The sequence below is a fragment of the Coregonus lavaretus genome (assembly GCF_964263955.1).
Source record: "Coregonus lavaretus genome assembly, chromosome: 26".
NCBI lineage: Eukaryota > Metazoa > Chordata > Actinopteri > Salmoniformes > Salmonidae > Coregonus > Coregonus lavaretus.
In genome coordinates, this window is record NC_140013.1 from 11,799,386 (window position 1) to 11,821,968 (window position 22,583).

Consider the following 22,583-nt stretch of genomic DNA (forward strand, 5'->3'; position numbering starts at 1 on the left):
GAAGACGTTGTTGTCACCTTGCAATGCTTTTTGCTTGTAAGCCTGTAGATAAGGAATAAGTTTCTCCACAATCATCTGTGGGACTTTAGCTTTACCTGGGAAAGTATCATCTTTCATCCTCTGAAGTTGTTCCAGCATCTGGTCCACTTGCACCATTTTGGTCCATTTTGCAACATTGGGGATGTCCTGAACAGGGTGGTCCTTCACTGGCATCAAAGGCCTGTGCTCTGGAACAGAAATCAGGGGCTCTACAAGCTCCGAGGGCTCTTTAGAATTTTTTGAGGAATATCCTTTTGTCAACTGGCCCACGTTACCTGGAGAAGAATCATCTTTCACCCGTAAACTCTCAAGTTGTTCCAGCAATGACTTAAAATTGGTCTCTTTTGTAGCATCAGGGTTGTTCTGAACAGAGTGGTCCTTCACTGGCATCAACGGCTTGTGCTCTGGAACAGAAATCAGGGGCTCTACAAAGTCCGGGGGGTCTTTGACATTTTTTGAGGAATATCCTTTTGTCAACTGGCCCACATTACCTGGAGAAGAATAGTCTTTCACCCGTAAACTATCAACTTGTTCTTTTGTAGCATTAGGGTTGTTCAGAATAGGGTGGTCCTTCACTGGCATCAAAGTCTTGTGCTCTGAAGACACCAACACATTTGCAGCAACAGGCGAAAGGAGACAGAAAATAACAGCCAACAATAACATCTTCATGTTGCACAGCCCACCCTTCTGGGAGAGCTGTGCCATTTTGATTAAAGAAATCGTCTTTCAAAAGTAGGCATTACAAATTACAAGTCAAACTACTAGTTGGCTAGCTGTGCTTTGTAAAAGTGAATTGGGTTTACTGTTCACTGTCAAACATACACAAGATATGGACCCAACATGATGTAATAGAAGAATCTGATTATAACATCACGTGTTCCAGAATGTTGTAACCTGCTCCTCATTGTATTCATTAATTCAGATAATTCATTAATTCATCTCTTTGGATACATTTGGCAATTAGTTTGACGTGCAGTCCCTGTCCCTAAACTGCTTTCTCCTACGACTTTGGCAAATGCCCCCGTGACCTACCACCCATACACAAAAAAAAAAAAAAAATGTATGCACGCATGACTGTAAGTCGCTTTGGATAAAAGCGTCTGCTAAATGGCATATTATTTATTATTATTATATACTACCAGGTCATGGTAGTATCTACACTGGTGCTGGTGCTTGCGATGACCCAGCTAATTAAGAGCTTTCTGACCCAGGGAGTGAGACAAACATACAGCTTTCCCATTCAATTCCGTGATTAAATAGGATGACCATTTTTCTTGGAACATTCTGCACTCTGTGTCCACTTTTCTCTTTTTTGACAGAGACATATTGGGGCAATGAGGGTGCCAAAGCACATAATGTTAAAAGTAGAAGCCGTAATAAATATCGCGGGCAAAACAAAGTAGCTCATTGGCTGCACGTGCTTGACCTACTTGCTCTGCCCCGGTATAAACAGTTTGCTTGCTTAACACAATTGATATTGCGCCATCCAGTGGACGCAATTGGAACAGCAGTTTATTTTATTGAATTAAAGAAAAAAAAAATATATATTTTTTTTCTTTCAAAATCATCTCGCGGGCCGGATTAAACCCGTTTGCGGGCCTGATCCGGCCCGCGGGCCGTACGTTTGACACCCCTGATCTATACCCTCCTCTCATATCCTAATTTCTCCGTTTTTCTTAAGTTGGACCTTTTCAATGTGATGTTTCTACATCATATCACTGTCTTCTTTTAAAACCTCTTACTTTGGCCCATGAACAAGGCTGCCAGACTCTCTCCTGCCGTTTTTACATATGTTAATTTGACAGCCCCCTCTTGGCAGTACTTGACACGATAGCCCTCGTTCTCACTAAAAGACTAGATTGATAGGCTTGTTTGACATGAGTTCTCCTCACTCCCTTTCCAATGAGTTATCTTTTTTTCATTTTGTTCTATTTTATTGCTTTGTGAATCCTGGTATCTTTCTCTCCCTCCCTCCCTCGTCTGGTTCCTGATGCCTCTCCACTGGTGCTGCTATACCCGGCCCTGGCCCTTCTAGATCCTCCCTGATGTGTCGGAGCTGTGAAGGCAGGAAATTAAACCTTTTTCCCCACCGCCGTTCCCTTTATCAGGCCACGGCTTGGTTCTCAGACCCACCGCTTACCTAATGAACTCATTTTAGCACAGTGAGAATACCATCTTATCTCCACACACGTCCCCCTCTCCTCTCCTCTTCTGCTGCTGCCTCCTCAATCCTCCATCCACAGTTAATATTATTGTTTCCAGAATGCCAAGAACTTCACCCTATCTGCTTTTTCATTAAAGGTGTGAGGGAGAGGGGGATAGAGAGAGAGTGAGAGCAGGAGAGATCACAGGAGTGATAGATGCCGTACGTGACATTTGGTTTTATGACTTGAGGCAGTCTATGGCTCTAAAACAGTAGCTTGATTAAAGCCAATAATTTCTCATTAATTTGGAGAGATTTGCATTCATATCTACAGTTAACTACCTTTTCATTCGTTAATTATAGCCGGACCTGTAACCAGGTTATTACGCCTACACATATAACCTGGGGGTTGTAAGCACATCCATTAAATTATAACAGAAAAGCAAACAGCACATTGCAAGCATCTCATGATCAAAATGTTCAGTCCAAAAATATTCTCAAAGTGCAATGTCAAAACATACTGTACATTCTTACAGTATGTATATTTTTTTATTGCAAGTTTCATGTAACATTGGCAATCTGCAATAAACTCTGATCAAAACTCTTTCTTTTGATTGGGAGAACATCACAAGGGAGCTTGTTCAAATACTGGCACTGTGGTAAAGTCACTGTTTCTGCCAATACAATGCTGCTCGTTTGCCAGAGGTTTCAGCTCTGAAGTTTCTCAAGCAAAGAAAAGAAGAGGGAGAGAGAGAGTAAGTTGATCATCTACATGTACAGTATGTGTCCAGAATGCTATAGGCTATTTTACCTTTACTAACATGGTCACTCTCTTTAGTACCACCAGAACAGTCGTGAAGAAGGTACGGCAATGCCTCTTCTCCCTCAGGAGGCTGAAACGATTTGGCATGGCCCCTCAGATCCTCAGGAACTTTCACAGCTGCTCCATTGAGAGCATCCTGACTGGTTGTATCACCGTCTGGTATGGCAACTGCACCGCCCGCGACCGGAAGGCCCTACAGAGGGTGGAACGGACTGACCAGCACATCACTGGGGGCGAGCTCCCAGCCATCCAGGACGTACATGCCAGGCAGTGACTGAGAAAGGCCACCTGAGACATGGACTGTTCTCCATGCTCCCGTCCAGTAGGTGGTACCGGTGCATCAAGGCTCAGACAAACAGACTCCTAAACAGCTTCTATCCACTGGCCATAAGACTGTTAAATGACTAACAACTGCTCCTCTCACACAGACTATCCACACTGACTCTATGCCCATCCAAAGGTCTCTACCCACTCATACACAACCTACGTTGCTGCTAAAATTATAATTGATTAGATGTGTTACTCCATTAAACTGCTCTCCATTGAGTACATTTTACAGACACTCTTATACAGAGCGACTTGGGTTAAGTGCCTTGCTCAAGGGCACAAGAACAGATTTTACACCTAGTCGGCTCGGGGATTCGAACCAGCAACCTTTCAATTACTGTCCCAATGCACTTAACCACTAGGCTACCTGCTGATTATTTATTGCCATTAGTATTTACAGTGCCTTCAGAAAGTATTCATACTCCTTGACCTATTCCACATTTTGTTATGTTATAGCCTAAATTCAAAATGGATTAAAAATTATAATAATTCACCCCACACACAGTACCCCATAATGACAAAGTGAAAACATGTTTTTAGAAATTGTTGCACATTTATTGAAAATGAAATACAGAAATATCTCATTTACATACTGTAAGTATTCACACCCCTGAGTCAATACTTTGTAGAAGCACCTTTGGCAGTGATTACAGCTGTGAGTCTTCCTGGGTAAGTCTCTAAGAGCTTTCCACACCTGAATTGTGCAACATTTGCCCGTTATTCTTTTCAGAATTCTTGAAGATCTGTCAAATCGGTTGTTGATCAATGCTAGACAATGATTTTCAGGTCATAGATTTTCAAGTAGATTTAAGTCAAAACTGTAACTCGGCCAGTCAGGAACATTCACTGTCTTCTTGGTAAGCAACTCCAGTGTAGATTTGGCCTTGTGTTTTAGGTTATTGTCTTGCTGAAAGGTGAATTCATATCACAGGACTTTGTCTGTGCTTACTGTAGCTCAATTACGTTTCTTTTTTATTCTGAAAAACTCCCCAGTTCTTAACGATTACAAGCATACCCATAACATGATGCAGCTACCACTACGCTTGAAAATATGGAGAGTGGTACTCAGTAATGTGTTGTGTTGGATTTGCTCCAGACAGAACACTTTGTATTCAGGACAAAAATGTAATTGCTTTGCCACATTTTTTGCAGTATTACTTTAGTGCCTTGTTGCAAACAGGATGCATGTTTTGGAATATTTGTATTCTGTACAGGCTTCCTTCTTTTCACTCTGTCAATTAGGTTAGTATTGTGGAGTAACTACAATGTTGTTGATCCATCCTCAGTCTTCTCCTATCACAGCCATTAAACTCTGTAACTGTACATACTGAGGGACCTTACATATAATTGTTTATGTGCGATACCGAGATGAGGTAGTCATTAGAAAATCATGTGACTTATTTAAGCTTGCCATAACAAAGGGATTGAATACTTATTGACTCAAGACATTAATTCCATTTTTTATAAATGTGTAAAAACTTTGAAAAACATAATTACACTTAGCATTTTTGGGTATTGTGTTTAGGCCAGTGACAAAAAAAATCTCAATTTAACCCATTTTAAATTCAGGCTGTAACACAACAAAATGTGGAAAAAGTCAAGGGGTGTGAATACTTCCTGAAGGCACTGTATCTATTTATCCTGCTACTGGTCACTATTACTCCTGTTTACATGTATATATTACCATTAGTGTATTACCATAAGTATTTATATATTCCTGCTTCCAGTCACTTTTCAGCCCTGTTTACATGTATATCCTGCAACCAGTCACTTTTTATGTAGAAACCCCTGCAAATCGAATAAGGTACTGGCACTGACCTGTATACACTTGCATTCTCATGTTTCTAACTCACATCATTGTTCTTGTGTGTTTTTTTATTAAATCACATTTTTTTAATGTTCTATTGTTATCTATATTATTATTATCACTGCATTGTTGGGAAAGAGCTCTCAAGGTAAGAATTTCACTGTACTGTTGTATACTGTGTATGTGGCGAATAAACTTTGAAACTTGAATCTAGTAGGAACAGACAGACAAACAGATGGACACCCAGTCATACAGGTCCTCCAGTGGTAATGATCCATGTTGCCCCAACTCCCTCCTTTCCACTCCTGAAACAGAAGAAGAACCAGCTTTAAATATCACTTAAAAGCCCTCCACTATGTGGACACAATCTATGAAAACAGACACATTCCCCTTTGATAAATCTGAATGAATGAGCAAAAGGACACTGAAGGCTTCATTTTGATTATTTATGATCAAATCTGAAGCTGGTTTTGTTTATGTGGTCCTCTGTAGCTCAGCTGGTAGAGCACGGCGCTTGAAATGCCAAGGTAGTGGGTTCGATCCCCGGGACCACCCATACGCAAAAATGTATGCACGCATGACTGTAAGTCGCTTTGGATAAAAGCGTCTGCTAAATGGCATATTATTATTATTATTATTATTATGTTACAGCTCACTCAGGTGTCAGCCTGGACTCAGGGGTAGACATAACATAGTAAATGAAAATCCGTGACACTCAAATTAGTGATATGTTGCGTTTGGTATGGTATGTATTAATTTGAAGATGTTCATAATCCATTTCGTATTATATGTTACGAATTACAATTCATATGATATGTTCCGTATTACAATTGTTGTGGCTAACGTTAGCTAGGTTGTTAGGGGAAGGTTAGCTAACATGCTAAATAGTTGCAAAGTAGTTAAAAAGTAGTAAGTAGTTGCAAAGTTGCTAATTAGCTAAAATGCTAAATTTGTCAGTGATGAGATGTGAACACGCAACCCTGACCAATCACCCTTCCTTCTGTCTTATGTAACCATAACAAAAGTAACATATCATACTAATTCAAGTTTCACAGATTTTTATTTACTATGTTACGTCTAGTCTATGAGACCAGGCTGCAGGTGTAGGGTGAACCGGTGGAGTTGCCCCTATACGCTGATCTGGGGTCAATTTTGAATTTCCCCCAGTGATGGTTAAGGTTAGGATCAGTGATTTGTATCTATGGGAAACTTCACCCCGGAGCGTGTCTGTCAGAGGTTGGTTCATTGCCATAGGCCTACCTGCTATGCAGCTGTGGACCAGCTCCCTGTCCACTCTCACCGCCCTGGCTAAGGGGTCAAACCTGGCCAGCCTATGGCCCAGGTCAGTGCTCACCATCTGATGCGAAAGGTCAAAGGTAATTGGTAGACAAAAGCGATACATATCCTCATGATGTATCAAGTGGGCCTACTAAAAACACATTAGTCATGTTTGAGATCAACTACATTGCAGTCGGCTACTGCAGACTGACTGATCTACAAATCCCCTTGCAAGATAAATAACTACTCATTATTACTTTTGGATCAGTCAGTCTGCTCAGTTGGTGATCTACGATTAAGCAAAATGTATGGTCTCGGAATAGGGCCATTGTCTTCCATAATGCAAATAGAGACAAGCCTGCATTCAAACCTAGTGAAATTCTCACCATCTTTTGGCACCAATCGTCAGTATAGACAGAGCCCTCCCTTTCAGGGTACAGCAGTAGAAGCACTGCCTTCACGACTTGACTGACAGGGAGGTGGTGAGGTGCATCCTGGGAGCTCTGGAGCTCCGCTACAATTGATTGGTCCAATCTGGACAGACAGCGATGGCGCAGGTGCTCCAGCATGAAACATAGGAACAAGATGGACGCCCGCCGCTCCCCTCCCAGGCCCTCCGCCTCTGTAGAAGATAAAAATTGTCTTAGATTAGCAATGACTTAATATGCCAATTTCTTGGCAAGTCTTGGTAATTAAACTTTTGTGGATTTTGTGTACAGCTATTGGTTACATGAAAAACTGCAGGAGTGTATGTAATATGGCTTATGACCAAAAATAATGATTATGGTCCTATTGTACTCTAGTTTGGCCTCTTAGCTTTCCCCTTTCCCTACCACCATGCCTCTCACCTAGAAGTCTGTGTTGCCTGCTCGTCCCAGTGCTCTCTCTGTGCAGCTGAACACATGCAGCCTGCATTGCCTTCCCTGCAGCAGACAGGTCCCTGCGCTCGTGTGGCTGCAGCCCCCCCTGGTGGCCCGATGAGAGGGTTTCTAACTCCATGTCCACCACCCCCAGGGCCCACCCAGCTGAGTCCCTCACAGGGAGCACCAGTCTGTACGCCCCAAACACCACATAGTACCCAACCTGTGAGGTGTCACAGCACTGGAACAGGTAGTCTCTGGAAGAGAGGGTGTATCTACATTAGCCTGGTCCCAGATCTGTTTGTACTGTCTTGCCAACTCCTAATGGCACGGGAGGGGATGGCTGCCGTTTTATGGACTCTTAACCAACCGTGCTATTTTGTTAGTTTTTTCGCATTGTTTGTGACTTATTTTGTACATAATGTTGCTGCTACCGTCTCTTATGACCGAAAAGAGCTTCTGGACATCAGAACAGCGATTACTCACCTTGAACTGGACAAATCATTTTTCTTTAATGAGTCGGCCGAGAGGGATTTGCTCCAGACACCCAACAGGGCCCTTATCCTAGTCATTCGCAGTAGAAAGAAAAGGAGATATCGCAGAAGGAGATCGGGATGCCTGGTAAGGAGCCGGCGATGAGTGTCTAATCTGCCTTTGCTATCGATACTATTGGCCAATGTACAATCGCTTGATAATAAATTGGACGAACTACAAGCACGTATATCCTACCAACGGGACATTAAAAACTGTAATATCTTATGTTACACCGAGTCGTGGCTGAACGACAACATGAATAACATACAGCTGGCATGGTGGTTATACACTGTATCGGCAGGATAGAACAGCAGCCTCTGGTAAGACAAGGGGTGGCAGTCTATGTATATTTGTAAACAACAGCTGGTGCACGATATCTAAGGAAGTCTCAAGGTTTTGCTCGCCTGAGGTAGAGTATCTCATGATAAGCTGTTGACCACACTATCTACCAAGAGAGTTTTCATCTATATTCTCCGTAGCTGTCTATATACAACCATAAACCGATGCTGGCACTAAGACCGCACTCAATGAACTGTAAACGGCCATAAGCAAACAGGAAAACGCTAATTCAAAGGTGGCGCTCCTAGTGGCCGGGGACTTTAATGCAGGGAAACTTAAATCTGTTTTACCTCATTTCTACCAGCATGTTAAATGTGCAACCAGAGGGGAATAAACTAGAGACCACCTTTACTCCACACACAGAGACACATACAAAGCTCTCCCTCACCCTCCATTTGGCAAATCTGACCATAATTATATCCTCCTGAGTTTTTGCTTACAAGCAAAAACTAAAGCAGGAAGCACCAGTGACTCGGTCAATAAGAAAGTGGTCAGATGAAGCAGATGCTAAGCTACAGGACTGTTTTGCTAGCACAGACTGGAATATGTTCCGGGATTCTTCCGATGGCATTGAGGAGTACACCACATCAGTCACTGGCTTCACCAATAAGTGCATCGATGACGTCGTCCCCACAATGACTGTACGTACTGTGGCAGATCACGGGGTTGGGTCAAGACGTTTACACAGATCAGACACGGACAGAGTATGATTAGCTCGGTTTCAAGGGTGTTTATTAATCAAATAATCAAAAGAAAAGGTTAGGTCTCCCCCATGAGACCCTCTCCAGGATACGGTCTCCAACTACACAAAGTTACCTTACTTCCCCCAGTCCTCTCTCGTGTGCTGCCCTTCTGGCAGATTTATGGGCCTTGCACAGCTGGTGAGCAATCCGCCCTTAATTACTCACCAGCTCCCAATCAGCCCCAATTAGTCCTGTCCGGGGAGCCCGTCGAGACCTGGCACGTCGAGCAGATGGAGCCACCGCCTTGTGATGTATACTCCATCTGTTACCAGGCCTCGACGAGTCTCCCCCTGGTGGCTGACCTGCTGTACGCCACAGTACATACCCCAACCAGAAGCCATGTATTACAGGCAACACCCGCACTGAGCTAAAGGGTAGAGCTGCCGCTTTCAAGGAGCAGGACTCTAACCTGGAAGCTTATAAGAAATCCCACTATGCCCTCCGACGAACCATCAAACAGGCAAAGCGTCAATACAGGACTAAGATCGAATCGTACTACACCGGCTCTGACGCTCGTCGGATGTGGCAGGGCTTGCAAACTATAACAGACTACAAAGGGAAGCACAGCCGCGAGCTGCCCAGTGACACAAGCCTACCAGACGAGCTAAATTACTTCTATGCTCGCTTCGAGGCAAGTAACACTGAAACATGCATGAGAGCATCAGCTGTTCCGGACGACTGTGTGATCACGCTCTCCGTAGCCGATGTGAGTAAGAACCTTTAAAGAGGTCAACATTTATAATGCCGCAGGGCCAGACGGATTACCAGGACGTGTACTCCGAGCATGCGCTGACCAACTGGCAAGTGTTTTCACTGACATTTTCAACCTCTCCCTGTCTGAGTCTGTAATACCAACATGTTTCAAGCAGACCACCATAGTCCCTGTGCCCACGAACACTAAGATAACCTGCCTAAATGACTACCGACCCGTAGCACTCACGTCTGTAGCCATGAAGTGCTTCGAAAGGCTGGTCATTATTTTTTTTGTTTATTTTTTCACCTTTATTTAACCAGGTAAGCCAGTTGAGAACAAGTTCTCATTTACAACTGCGACCTGGCCAAGATAAAGCAAAGCAGTGCGATAAAAACAACAACACAGAGTTACATATGGGGTAAAACAAAACAAAGTCAAAAATACAACAGAAAAATATATATACAGTGTGTGCAAATGTAGCAAGTTATGGAGGTAAGGCAATAAATAGGCTATAGTGCAAAATCATTACAATTAGTATTAACACTGGAATGATAGATGTGCAAGAGATGATGTGCAAATAGAGATACTGGGGTGCAAATGAGCAAAATAAATAACAATATAGGGATGAGGTAGTTGGGCGGGCTAATTTCAGATGGGCTGTGTACAGGTGCAGTGATCGGTAAGGTGCTCTGACAACTGATGCTTAAAGTTAGTGAGGGAGATAAGTGTCTCCAGCTTCAGAGATTGACTCACATCAACACCATTATCCCAGAAACCCTAGACCTACTCCAATTTGCATACCGCCCCAACAGATCCACAGATGATGCAATCTCTATTGCGCTCCACACTGCCCTTTCACACCTGGACAAAAGGAACACCTATGTGAGAATGCTATTCATTGACTACAGCTCAGCATTCAACACCATAGTGCCCTCAAAGCTCATCACTAAGCTAAGGATCCTGGGACTAAACACCTCCCTTTGCAACTGGATCCTGGACTTCCTGACGGGCCGTCCCCAGGTTGTCAGGGTAGGTATCAACACATCCGCCACGCTGATCCTCAACACAGGGGCCCCTCAGGGGTGCGTACCTAGTCCCCTAATGTACTCCCTGTTCACTCATGACTTCATGGCCAGGCACGACTCCAACACCATCATCAATTTGCCGATGACAACAACGAGACAGCCTATAGGGAGGTTGTCAGAGACCTGGCCGTGTGGTGCCAGGACAACAACCTCTCCCTCAACGTGATCAAGACAAAGGAGATGATTGTGGACTACAGGAAAAAGAAGAGGACCGAGCATGCCCCCATTCTCATCGACGGGGCTGTAGTGGAGCAGGTTGAGAGCTTCAAGTTCCTTGGTGTGAACATCATCAACAAACTAACATGGTCCAAGCACAGCAAGACAGTCGTGAAGAGGGCACGACAAAACCTATTCCCCCTAAGGAGACTGAAAATATTTGGCATGGGTCCTCAGATCCTCAAAAGGTTCTACAGCTGCACCATCGAGAGCATCCTGACTGGTTGCATCACTGCCTGGTATGGCAACTGCTCGGCCACCAACCGCAAGGCACTACAGAGGGTAGTGCATATGGCCCAGTACATCACTGGGGCCAAACTTCCTGCCATCCAGGACCTCTACACCAGGCAGTGTCAGAGGAAGGCTCTAAAAATGGTCAAAGACTCCAGCCACCCTAGTCATAGACTGTTCTCTCTGCTACCGCATGGCAAGTGGTACCAGAGCACCAAGTCTAGGTCCAAGAGGCTTCTAAACAGCTTCTACCCCCAAGCCATAAGACTCCTGAACATCTAATCAAATAGCTACCCAGACTATTTGCATTGACCCCCCCCCCCCCCCCCCCTGTTTTCCATGAAAACATACATGAAATGAGTTTGAATAGGAAATATAGCAAAAAACAAGGTTAGAAATAATGATTTTTAATATAAATAATTATTGTGTCCTACAAACTTTGCTTTCGTCAAAGAATCCTCAATTACAGCCTTGCAGACCTTTGGCATTCTAGTTGTCAATTTGTTGAGGTAATCTGAAGAGATTTCACCCCATGCTTCCTGAAGAACTTCCAACAAGTTGGATTGGCTTGATGGGCACTTCTTACGTACCATACGGTCAAGCTGCTCCCACAACAGCTCAATAGGGTTGAGATCCGGTGACTGTGCTGGCCACTCCATTATAGACAGAATACCAGCTGACCGCTTCTTCCCTAAATAGTTATTGCATAGTTTGGAGCTGTACTTTGGGTCATTGTCCTGTTGTAGGAGGAAATTGGCTCCAATCAAACGCCGTCCACAGGGTATGGCATGGCGTTGCAAAATGGAGTGATAGCCTTCCTTCTTCAAGATCCCTTTTACCCTGTACAAATCTCCCACTTTACCACCACCAAAGCACCCCTGACCATCACATTGCCTCCACCATGCTTGACAGATGGCATAAAGCACTCCTCCAGCATCTTTTCATTTGGTCTGCGTCTCACAAATGTTCTTCTTTGTGATCCGAACACCTCAAACTTCAATTTGTCTGTCCATAACACTTTTTTCCAATCTTCCTCTGTCCAGTGTCTGTGTTCTTTTGCCCATCTTAATCTTTTCTTTTTATTGGCCAGTCTGAGATATGGCTTTTTCTTTGCAACTCTGCCTAGAAGGTCAGCATCCCGGAGTCGCCTCTTCACTGTTGACGTTGAGACTGGTGTGGTGCGGGTACTATTTAATGAAGCTGCCAGTTGAGGACCTGTGAGACGTCTGTTTCTCAAACTAGACATTTGTCCTCTTGCTCAGTTGTGCACCGGGGCCTCCCACTCCACTTTCTATTCTGGTTAGAGCCAGTTCGCGCTGTTCTGTGAAGGGAGTAGTACACAGCGTTGTACGAGATCTTCAGTTTCTTGGCAATTTCTCACATGGAATAGCCTTCATTTCTCAGAACAAGAATAGACTGACGAGTTTCAGAAGAAAGTTATTTGTTTCTGGACATTTTGATTCTGTAATCGAACCCACAATTGCTGATGCTCCAGATACTCAACTAGTCTCAAGAAGGCCAGTTTTATTGCTTCTTTAATCAGCACAACAGTTTTCAGCTGTGCTTACATAATTGCAAAAGGGTTTTCTAATGATCAATTAGCCTTTTAAAATGATAAACTTGGATTAGCAAACACAGCGTGCCATTGGAACACAGGACTGATGGTTGCTGATAATGGGCCTCTGTACGCCTATGTAGATATGCCATTAAAAATCATGTTTCCAGCTACAATAGCCATTTACAACATTAACAATGTCTACATTGTATTTCTGATCAATTTGATGTTATTTTAATGGACAAATAAATTGCTTTTCTTTCGAAAACAAGGACATTTCTAAGTGACCCCAAACTTTTGAACGGTAGTGTACATGTTAGCTCAATTACCTCGACTAACCTGTGCCCCCGCACATTGACTCGGTACCGGTACCCCCTGTATATAGCCTCGCTATTGTTATTTTACTTCTGCTCTTTAATTATTTGTTACTTTTATTTTTGGGGGGGGTGGGGGGGTATTTTTTTGGTATTCTTTCTTAAAACTGCATTGTTGATTAAGGGCTTGTAAGTAAGCATTTCACTGTAAGGTCTACACCTGTTGTATTCGGCGCATGTGACGAATAAAATGTGATTTGATTTGATTTGATTGTCATGTTTGGTATATGCAGCAGAAACAGATCTAGTATCAGGCTAGAACCTCATATGGACACTGAATTAGGAATACCACAGTAGTTCCATAGACTGTCATAGGCTAGTAGATCAATGTGTCATTACAGTGGTTTGACATTGTATTGCAGTACTAGCAAAGACATACATTACAGACTAAAACAGGTCAAATGATTTACCTGGAGAAGTGATCTGAGCGGTGTAAGGAAGGAGGAGGGGAGAGCCAATGGGAGTGACTAGAACCTCCCTCCATCACCATCATCTTCCTCAGAGAGTAGTCACTGCCCTGTAAATGGTGCTTATTAGCCTACTTAAAGTTGGTTAGATCTCCTATTTGGTCACTTCTGTGTACCTGAATTTGTGGTTAAGCTAATGTGTGGGTGATATATATGTTTAAATTGTTTATTTAGTGTATGAATGCTGTGTATAGAAAGTATCGTTTAGTGGATTGATGTTACTGTCTTCTCTACAGTTACCTGTCCATCTGAAGCCTCCATCAGATAGGTGGTGATACTGTGAATGGCAGAGACTCTACTGTGTAGCCAGAGTGAGGCGCTCTCCACAATGTGCAGTATGCTGCGGTGAGTCACCACATAATGGAGAGCTCTGCTGAATTCACTGCTCACCCCCTGGGTAAAAATAGGATATCATTATTGATTCAAAGCCAATGAGCTAATGAATGGTGTTTTTAGGATATGTACTTCCTCATTGAATACTCCTTGAGCTTTATATAAATATCCCTCTGGGTTTTATACAGCCATTCTAGCCAGGTCCCAGATCTGTTTGTGCTGTCTTGTTAACGCATATGGCCATTGTCAGCCAAATGTTGGTAAGTTGGTAAGACAGCACAAACAGATCTGGGAGCAGCCATTCCTCTCACCTGGTAGAAGTCTATCTCGTGGCGTGAGAACAGGTGTGTGTCGTTTGAATCTCGGAGTGTGTCGAGACCCAGCACCCCAATAGCTCGTCCCTGCTCTCGGGGGTCCAATATGGGAATGGCGATGAACGAGCCATAACAATGTGAAGCGTCTCGAGACTCGTCGAAAAGGTAGACCCCTCCGTGAACGCCCACTCTGGGCACGTGCACTGGACTACAGCTCTCTATGGCTGAGAAACTACAGCAGGGAGAAACAGTAAAATAAATAGTCAGAGATCCTATAATGAGAGCGATAGAGGATAGCTACAATAACAGGTAACAGGGTTCTGAAAGAATTTCCTGTGCTACCAAAAACCATAAGAAACTGTAGCATTTCAGATCTGCCTATGGTTGAAACTGAAATGGCATTAGTGAGTGAGTGAGTGCGTGAATGAGAGCATAGAGGGGCTACAGGGTTAGAGAGGATGGTTTAATGGCTAAAACGACTAGACCAACAAATAACATAGACACAAGCTGCAGCTGACATGTTGCTATGGGTAAGACGGTTATACTAAAGGCTAAATTGACTGATTGTGTGATTGATTGGTTGATTGACGTGTCGCTAACAAGGGCAGCGCTATCTCCAGACACTGACCTGACAGGGGCCTGGTGTGGCTGGAGCATCTTGTTGAGAACCAGGCGGGCATCCTCAGTAGTACAGGCCACGTAACTCAGCCTGGAGCCTGTTTCCTCTTCCTCCAGCAGGGCTACAGAGACACTCAACAGCTTCCCCTTCGCATTCACCTCTGCATCCTGCCACACACAGACAAGCATGACTTCAAATCACATTTATTTTATAAAGCCATTTTTTAATCAGCAGTTGTCACAGAATGCTTTACAATAACAAAGTGCTTTACTGTGATCAACTGGACAAACTACACAAACTGTCTTCAACGAATCCACATTCACCATAAGAGTGTAAGAAGAAATGATGCAATATAGAACCAAAAAGGGTTCAATGGCACACTTAAGACCAAAATGATAAAAAAAGGATCTATATAGAACCACAAATCACCTAAGCGACTTATTTTAAGCAGTATACATATTATACAATATTACCTATTTCAGACTGTTGACTATTGTTTTATGCATCTGTATGCTACTGACTAGCCATTAAGTTAAAGTGAAACTACACTATTCTACACGTCAGACTCACTCTGAGCACGGCGCTAAACACAGCTCCATAAACAGGCTCCATCTGGGCTGAACCTCTTTGGGCTGCTCTCCCAATCTCCTGCAGCCAGGCCTGCCTGGTAGCCCCTCTACCTCTGTCCTTGCTCCCTCGCAGGGTTGCCCGCTCCTGCAGGTAGACCAGGAGCTCCTGGAAGGCCCAGACCCCTGAACCCTCCTCTGGTGGCAGCTCCACCAGGAAAGCCCTCAGTAAGGCCTGGAATTGTCCCAGAGAGAGGACAGAGCAGCTGGAGAGAGGTGGCTCACCATGCTGCCAGGCTTGAACAGAGCAGGGGGGGACATAAGAGAGAGTGTGTGGTTAAGGTTGTATGAAATGGACAGATAAAGTATTGACAGCACACACATGTGGTGGACTTAATCATGAAATTACGTCATTACAACCAGATTACCGGCAGTTCTCATTATAATGTGGTTGTAATGACGTCATTTCAGCCACTTTTACTTGCTGGCTCTACTATGTTGGTTAGCCTCCACAACCAAGTCACTGTGACCTCTGACCTCTCTGTAAGGCCCCTTCCTCTGCTCCATCCTTGTACAGACTTAGCTCTCTCTCCACCTCCTCTCTGTCCACTGCTCCTCTGCCCTCGCTGTCCCAGGAGAAGAAAAGAGACGACACCTCCTTTGACCTCCTGTCCTCTTCTTTCTGCTGGTTACACTAAAGACAACACAGTACCCTTAATTATTTTAATTCTACACAACCCATAAGGCCTAGGTACACAGTTAGGCACCATTTGTGTATTTCACCACTGCTTGCTAAGTTAGTGTCCACAGGATAGAAATAGAAGGGCAGGAAAAGTCCCTCACACCACGGCTATTGTACAGCACAGTACAGTACACTAGTCATTCCATTTCTATGGGCCACAGACACCTCCTTCCCTGGCTCCTCTCATCTCTCTTAAATATCTTATCACCTGCTGCAGCCGGCGCAGTCTCTCGCTCTCTTTCTCTCTGTAGCCAGCTTTGATGTGTCCAGCCAGGCTGTCCACCATAGCGCCACTGGATGCTCTCCCCAGGAAGCTGAGCACAAGCTGCAGGAACTGCCCTCGGCTCACCGTTTGAGTTTCATAGGCACACATGGTCCAGCACGACCCAGGATCCTCTGCTTCTGTGGAGAATAGATGGTGAATGAACAAACGACGGCTAGGATCATGATTTCAGAGCTTTTTATAATAATAATAATAATATGCCATTTAGCAGACGCTTTTATCCAAAGCGACTTACAGTCATGCATGCATACATTTTTGTGTATGGGTGGTCCCGGGGTTCGAACCCACTACCTTGGCGTTACAAGCGCCGTGCTCTACCAGCTGAGCTACAGAGGACTGTATCAAAAGTCTCCATTGTAGTCTTATGCTCTGTGTCTTGCCAAATGCAAACCTCAAACAAAAGAGAAACCCGTACACTGCTCTTGCTCGTATCAATTTTTTTTATTCAAGCTTACTTGCCAGTCTCTTGCTCTGACTAAAGTGATACGATACGAGCAAGAGCAATGTGCGGGTTTCTCTTTCCTCAAAATTATCACATTATGTGTTGGTTCCTTTTAAAATGTCAAATGTAAACCTCAACCAAGGAATTCAACACAATCACCTTCAGGTAGGGGACCAGACTCCACGACAACACATAGCCCCTCTATGTCCAGCGCTGGGTTGTCTGACCCTGACCCCTTCATGACCTCTTCTATGTTCGCTCGGTCGTCTGGAGGTTCTGGGCTGTGTATGGCAGTTTGGTGCCCCAGCTCCAGGCTCTCTGTGGGGGTAACCCTGTTTCCCTCTCCCCTCCTCTCTTCTCCCCCCTTTATCTCATGGCATGGAAGCTGCATGTCCCCCTGTCCAGCATCACATGGCATACAGGCCTTCTCTGTCTCCATGGCTACAGGGCTTCCAAGGAGACCAACGGTCATGTGGTCGTCTTCTTGTAATGGCCCTGTAGAGCAATTGTGGATGTTGTTGTTGTTGCAGTTGTTGTTGTTATTGTTGACTACTGATTCTCCAATGAGTCTTGTTTTCCTAGCTTAAATTTGAACATTCAAGCTGAATAATGGTAACAATGACATGTCTATGTCCTCTCTGTCAGTAAACATTTGCCTTTCAACGTGAAGGCAATAAGTGAGTAATGCTACAACTTGTCCACTAGATGGACTAGAGATACATGGACATATTGAGATGATGTCATTACATTGTAGTATATCGTGTGAGTTTTGTAGATATTCAGAACCATTAACTTGTGATTGTTTACCTTCAGGCCTTATGTGAACATACTTGTGTGTGTGTGTGTGTGCGTATGTGTATGAATGCATTCTAGCATGTGTGCATGTGCGTGTGCGTGCGTACGTGTGTGTGTGTGCGTGTTTGCTCACAGTGGTTAGGATCATGCATGGACTCCTGTGTGCTCTCATTCTGATCATGGTAGAAACTCAGCAGAAGGGCCAACACTCTCTCTCTGTCCAGACACCCAGTCTAAACAAACAAATAGATACTTTCATCAGATCTCAAAGCACTTTGATTTTATTATGTTAAATTACATCCTCCATCAATCTTGATGTGATTCTCTGCAATCATTTCACCACAAGTTACAATCCGTTATGCAGTAGAAATATGGTGACGAGCTAATGGGAAATTATGTTCTATTAAAAAAAGTTAATAATGGTATTTACTGCAGTGTGTTAATGGTGGTGGTTAAGCATGGTTCAGTCAGTCACCTTAGCACAGTCACAGTGGGTGAAGGCCTGAGAGAGTGTCTCTGTCCAGTGCCTCAAATTCTCAGCACAGCCGTGTTCCCGGCTACACAGGGAGAGATGTTCCAGAAACAGCTGGAACTGCTCCTCAGAGAGCCCCGAGACATACTGACACGCATACTGGCAGACACAGACAGACAGACAGACAGACAGACAGACAGACAGACAGACAGACACAGACAGACAGACATATTAAAATAACAGAAGATAAATACTGAGCACTGCTCGCCTATACAAATCACAAGCGAGGGGGAAGATACAAAATAAATAAAGCATTTCTCACATGGACAAATTGGTCTTGCTGTAGTGAGTCATGTGTGCCAGAATCATCAGTGTTCAGGTCCCAGGCCAACTGATCATCTGAAAAAGAATCCCTCTTAAATACAGATGTAGGATCTTAATTTGATCACTCTTTTGTTGTTGAGAATTTTCCTGCACCGCAGGAAATGCAGATGAGCTTCGTGATTTACATACATTTATTGAAAACCCTCGCTAACACACAGTTATATTAACAGCATTGCACTTTTCATGTAGTCTAATTTTAGCCAGCTAATAGCCTAACCACCGATCAAGCAACATTATGGACTAAATGTTCAAATCCTGTTGCTGCAGGATTATTTGGCTGCAACAGTAGTGTTCAAAGTATCCCATTCCTGCAGTCAATAACCAAAAGCGCCCTCTTTGGGCTCATGGGTGGAATGTTTTTAATATTTTATATAATTTCATCTTTAATAAAGTTATTTATTTTTTTACAACAAAAATCCGGTGTTTCTATGTCAAACAGTTTTGTTATATTTCAGTCTTCTGTGATGTATATAAAGTGTAATATTGGGATCCAAATTCAAAATGTTATACATTTCAACTCTAAATCTGTCTTCTTTTTTTGAGCCCATAACCATGTGTGTGAGGTGTATACCTTTGTTTAAAAGTAGATTTGTTTAAGACTTCCAAGAATCCCTCTGTGTGGCCCTGATTTAGCCCACTGCAGTAAAAGGTTAAGATCCTACACCTGTACACTGGTTCTAATGCCTGATAATCTTCTAAATGCATCATGACCTGAACATACCTGAACTTTTGGAATGAAGGAGTTCCTTGAAGCTGAGTAGAGCATTCTGCACCTGCAACATAGCCATGTGTTAGTGGGCTTACAGACGTCTAGTACACTCTTAGAAAAAGAAATGCTATCTAGAACCTAAAAGGGTTCTTCAGCTGTCCCCATAGGAGAACCCTTTGAAGAACCCTTCTTGGTTTCAGGTAGAACCCTTTTCACGGAGGGTTCTACATGGAACCCAACATGGTTCTTCCTGGAACCAAAAAGGGTTTTACCTGGAACTAAAAAGTGTTCTCCTATGGGGACAGCCGAAGAACCCTTTTGGAACCCTTTTTTCTAAGAGTGTATATGGATAGCGAAGAGTTTTCATTTTGAAAATGCAATTGCGAGTTTGAAAAATCTGTACAGTGAGTGGGTGGTCAGCAAAAACAGTGAGCATAGTTGCTTGTAGTGCTTACAGGAGCGGCCTTTGAGAGATTTATCTGAGGCTGGCCTGTGCTCAATATTGAGGATGAAAAGTGCTGAAGGCCCCCCCCCCCCCCACCCCACCCCCCACAAATATAAATTACATGGATTTACTTCTATTTTTCATACTGTCTGATGTTCGTTGAGTGAATTGGATTAAAACACAGATCAAGATTGCTTGTCTCCTCTGTTCCCTTCTGTACAGTACATCTCTGAGTTCCGCCTTGCTCCCAGTCCCTGTCACTGATCCAAACACAGAGCAGCTTTAATTAAAAGCTGGGTTCTCTGTAGTCTTATTGTCTGTCTTGACGTAAAACCCCCAAAGCTTTTATCCCCACCATTAATCCTAATCCCATTTTCTCTTACTCTCTCCAATCCACACAGAGGTAGATAGACACTAGCTCAGATCAATACTGAGGTGCAATGTACAAGTCTGTACTGTACTGGTCTGATATACATAATGAATAGGGCCAGGAGGTTTTCCTGACTACGGGAAAATTCTGGACCCTATATGGTCAGGAAAAACTCCTGGACCTCATCATATAACGCCCTACCTTGAGGCTCTTTGTATTCCTCATATGTCAACCCCTCCTCCCTTTATTAGTGTGGTATGTTCCTACCAGGTGCAGAGGGTGGAGCCTCCAGTCAGTGAAGTGTAGTGCCAGACACTCCCTCCGTGTCTCCATGGTACGCCTCTGGATCTCCTCTCCCCTCTGCAGCTCCACCCTGCACTGCCCCACCTGTCTCTTCAGCTCAGACAGGCTGGGAGAACATAGGAAAAATGGGAATGGTTAACCAGGGGTTAAATAAGGACGTTTGCAGGGGTTCTGCAAAATGGTATGCTTTTCCCTGGACATTGAACACTTATCCATTCAATTCCCACAATATTGTTCGGTAACAATTTATTTGGATAGTCCTTATGTAGATGCTCTACAGACTATCCGTAACATTTGAGTTAACTATCTACTAACCCTATCACTATCCGGACTATCCAAATAAAGTGTGACCTATTGCTTTGCTGCAAAATGATAGCACTCTAGTAGAACACAGTGGAAGAACCAGTCACTTTACATCTCAATGTTGTCTTAAAAAGTACTCAGTGCTGGTGGGTTACACAGCAATTGCATATACATACTGTATATTTAGTTTTGGATTATTGTTGACAGAATACAGTAGAATACAGCCTTCATCATGGTCTTTATAGTGCTTACTAATTAAAATGCTGTACAATCATCAGTCTTCAATTCTCTATTCTCTCTGTTTCTGTGTGTGAGAGAGAGTGTAACCAAATGAGGGGTACCGTATATGTTTATTAATTGAATAATGGTGTGCCAGATTATTTGAGACATGAGAGAAATAGGTACTACAGTACTTCTGGTGGGGTGAGAGCAGCCTTATGGGCTGTGACAATCAATGATCCAAGGAATGAGCATAGGCACATGGAGGCCCAGATACACTGTATGTTCCACCATCAACAATCTCCACCAGCATATTGCTATTCTATTGAATACAAATACCAATTTAATGAAACAATCAGGGTATAAGAATTAGGCGTATGGGTAGATTGTCACCTTTGGTTCTTATTAGGGTAGAGTAGCATCCTAACCAAGCCTGCACTGATGGAGATGGAGGAGCAATACGGTTGGGGGGGAGATGCCATCAATCATTCTGTCACTACTCCATATGCAATCATCTCTCCCTCTCCCCCCTCCTTTCTCTTCCTCGTCTTCACTTTGGTATTGCACCCCATCTGGGATTTCTCTGTAGCTGTGATTTCCTCTCTATCACCCTCTCTCCCTCTCTCTCTCTCTCTCTCTCTCTCTCTCTCTCTCTCTCTCTCTCGCACCCTCTCTTTCTCAGGGGTGATGAATATATCCCACCGGCTGCCTGGTGCCTGTAGCAGTTGCAGGGTGAACTCCAGCCCCAGGCGGTACTGGGCTGCCTCTGCCTCTTCTCGGTCAGAAAGGAGGGGGATGGAATTGAGAGGGGGATGAAGAGAGGGGGAGGAGGAGGACCTTATCAAGCAATGGCCCAGATAAAGCAGGGGACTGAATGGAGATGAACTCTCTTCAACCTCACCCCTCCTCCTTTCCCCTTCTCCTCCCTCTCCCTCAGTCTCTCCCCTCCGCTCTGCCTCTCTAAGGAGCTGCATGACACATGGGACCAGAGATGGTAAGACCTTCTCCAGCATGTAAATCCTGCAAAGACAGAGCAGAGCACACATTCATGAATAATACATGGTAGAGTTTTGTTCTTGTTGCTGTATGAGCTACATCAGATTGGGGAATGGGGAGATGAATGTTCTAACCTAGAATCCATGGATTGTTCTCCATCCTGACTGAGCCAGTACTGGGTAAGAGGGTCAGTCAAGGCCCACGCCCCTTGGGTCAGTTGAGCTTTGCGGACACACTCCCTGTGGGAGTACAGTCTGCGCCCCAGCTCTGATCCTCGACTGGTGATCTGTCTCTCCAGAGTGCTCTCCCACCCCTCTCGGTCCTCCTGAGACCCTTCCATTTTCATCCCCCCTTTCCCTCCTCAGATGGAGAGAGGATAGACGGTCTGCTGTAAAATGTAAAAATGAGGAGAAAACTGGGGCAACTGATCTGATTGGTGGGCATCTTTGGCAGAAAAGGGGGTGGAGCTTGTAGGCTATTTTGCACTCATTCATTTTCTCTGAGAAATAAGGTATTTAAGATAGGTATTTACATTTTTAGAGGTTGTTATAGATATTTATGTGCAATACAATATTTATATTCAACAAAAAAACATAGAATGATGCCACAATTGTGCAGGAAATACTTTAACCTCTATGGGATCGGTGTCCCGTATACAGGATGATTGAGCTAACGTGCGCTAATGTGATTAGCATGACTGTTGTAAGTAACAGCAAACCTTCCAGGACATAGACATGTCTTATATGGGCAGAACGCTTAAATTCTTGTTAATC

The 22,583-nt window shown here is 43.9% G+C and overlaps 1 protein-coding gene across 1 annotated transcript; it reads right to left on the reverse strand.

Annotated features, from left to right (window-relative positions):
* Positions 1 to 5,349: 5,349 nt before the first annotated feature.
* On the reverse strand, positions 5,350 to 22,150 carry LOC311101313 (EF-hand calcium-binding domain-containing protein 5-like; the record flags this gene model as incomplete). Its single annotated transcript, XM_084142439.1, has 19 exons — positions 5,350 to 5,444; positions 6,400 to 6,496; positions 6,804 to 7,039; positions 7,266 to 7,534; positions 13,459 to 13,565; positions 13,756 to 13,908; positions 14,160 to 14,394; positions 14,791 to 14,948; positions 15,352 to 15,644; positions 15,885 to 16,041; positions 16,298 to 16,491; positions 16,974 to 17,309; positions 17,743 to 17,842; positions 18,085 to 18,240; positions 18,404 to 18,480; positions 19,187 to 19,238; positions 20,257 to 20,398; positions 21,517 to 21,834; positions 21,945 to 22,150. The coding sequence occupies 19 exons, from the start codon at positions 22,148 to 22,150 to the stop codon at positions 5,350 to 5,352; spliced, it is 3,381 nt and encodes a 1,126-aa protein (XP_083998565.1).
* Between the last annotated feature and the right edge of the window lie 433 nt (positions 22,151 to 22,583).